Source organism: Sphaeroforma arctica (genome assembly GCF_001186125.1).
Source record: "Sphaeroforma arctica JP610 unplaced genomic scaffold supercont1.1340, whole genome shotgun sequence".
NCBI classification, from domain to species: Eukaryota; class Ichthyosporea; order Ichthyophonida; genus Sphaeroforma; species Sphaeroforma arctica.
Window position 1 is genome coordinate 15,884 of NW_014039218.1, and position 984 is coordinate 16,867.

Below are 984 nucleotides of genomic sequence, written 5' to 3' on the forward strand. Positions count from 1 at the left end.
TGTATAAATATATATATATATATACGTACAATTATATTCAAGGGTTAATTAGTATATATGATATAGATATAAATCTATATGCCTGCACATATACACTATAGCATTCAATAAATCATATCAGACGTACCTGCAATGCTCCAACTTGGTTTCTGTGAGCCCGAGGCATTAGTCGGAACAGCTGGGTACAACTCACTCAGCTCCTTCAATGTGTCTTGATAGTCCCGTCCGTTGGCTTCAAACCTGTTCTCGATGTACTCAACAGGTGTCACTCCCTTATAGGTATTAATCTGTGTGTACAGTTGAAAACAGCCGTGAGTGTTCATTCTGAATATTAATCTGTGTACGATAACAGACAGCCATGAATTTCCCTTCCAAGTTTTGATCTGTGTATACAAGTACAGACAGACATGAGCATCCCTTATAAACACTGATCTGTGTAGAATAACAAACAGCCCAGAGAAGCTTGTAAACGTATTGATCTGTGAGTACTGAGTTTTCACTGTATTTGTACGCAAATACCTATCTGTTTCTAGTCAGTGTCTTCTTGTCTGTGGGGAAATCCTCGCAGTACAAGGTTCTTGTAGGGGCAACAACACATACCACCTAAACCCCTAAAACCCTACACTCCAACCCCTAAACCCTAACATGCTATCTATATCAGATTCACAGCACATAGATACCAGTAAGTTCGGGTGACGATAGTAGCTCCAACCATGCCCTATACGCCTAACCCCCCCAGCCCTAGAACTCCGGAGCTTACTCGAACGATTGCACCCGATTTTGGATACATAAGTGAGAATTGAGCTCGGCAATAGGCTACGACAACATTCAAACTCCCACACTCACAAGCTGTAGCCCAACAACTGCACCACATCCACGACACATACACACACACACACTCACTCATTCACTCACACTGACTCATTCACACACACACTCTCACACATACATACACATACACACACACACATACACACACACACA

The 984-nt window shown here is 42.0% G+C and overlaps 1 protein-coding gene across 1 annotated transcript in view; it reads right to left on the reverse strand.

Annotated features, from left to right (window-relative positions):
• The window catches only part of SARC_10662 (hypothetical protein), a gene marked incomplete at its 5' end in the record, with an annotated part of 4,045 nt that extends 3,722 nt beyond the window's left edge, over positions 1 to 323 (reverse strand). The window contains one exon of the mRNA XM_014295291.1: positions 128 to 323. Coding sequence (XP_014150766.1) covers positions 128 to 323 — 196 coding nt within the window. The remainder of the gene's footprint in view (positions 1 to 127) is intronic.
• Positions 324 to 984: the final 661 nt, after the last annotated feature.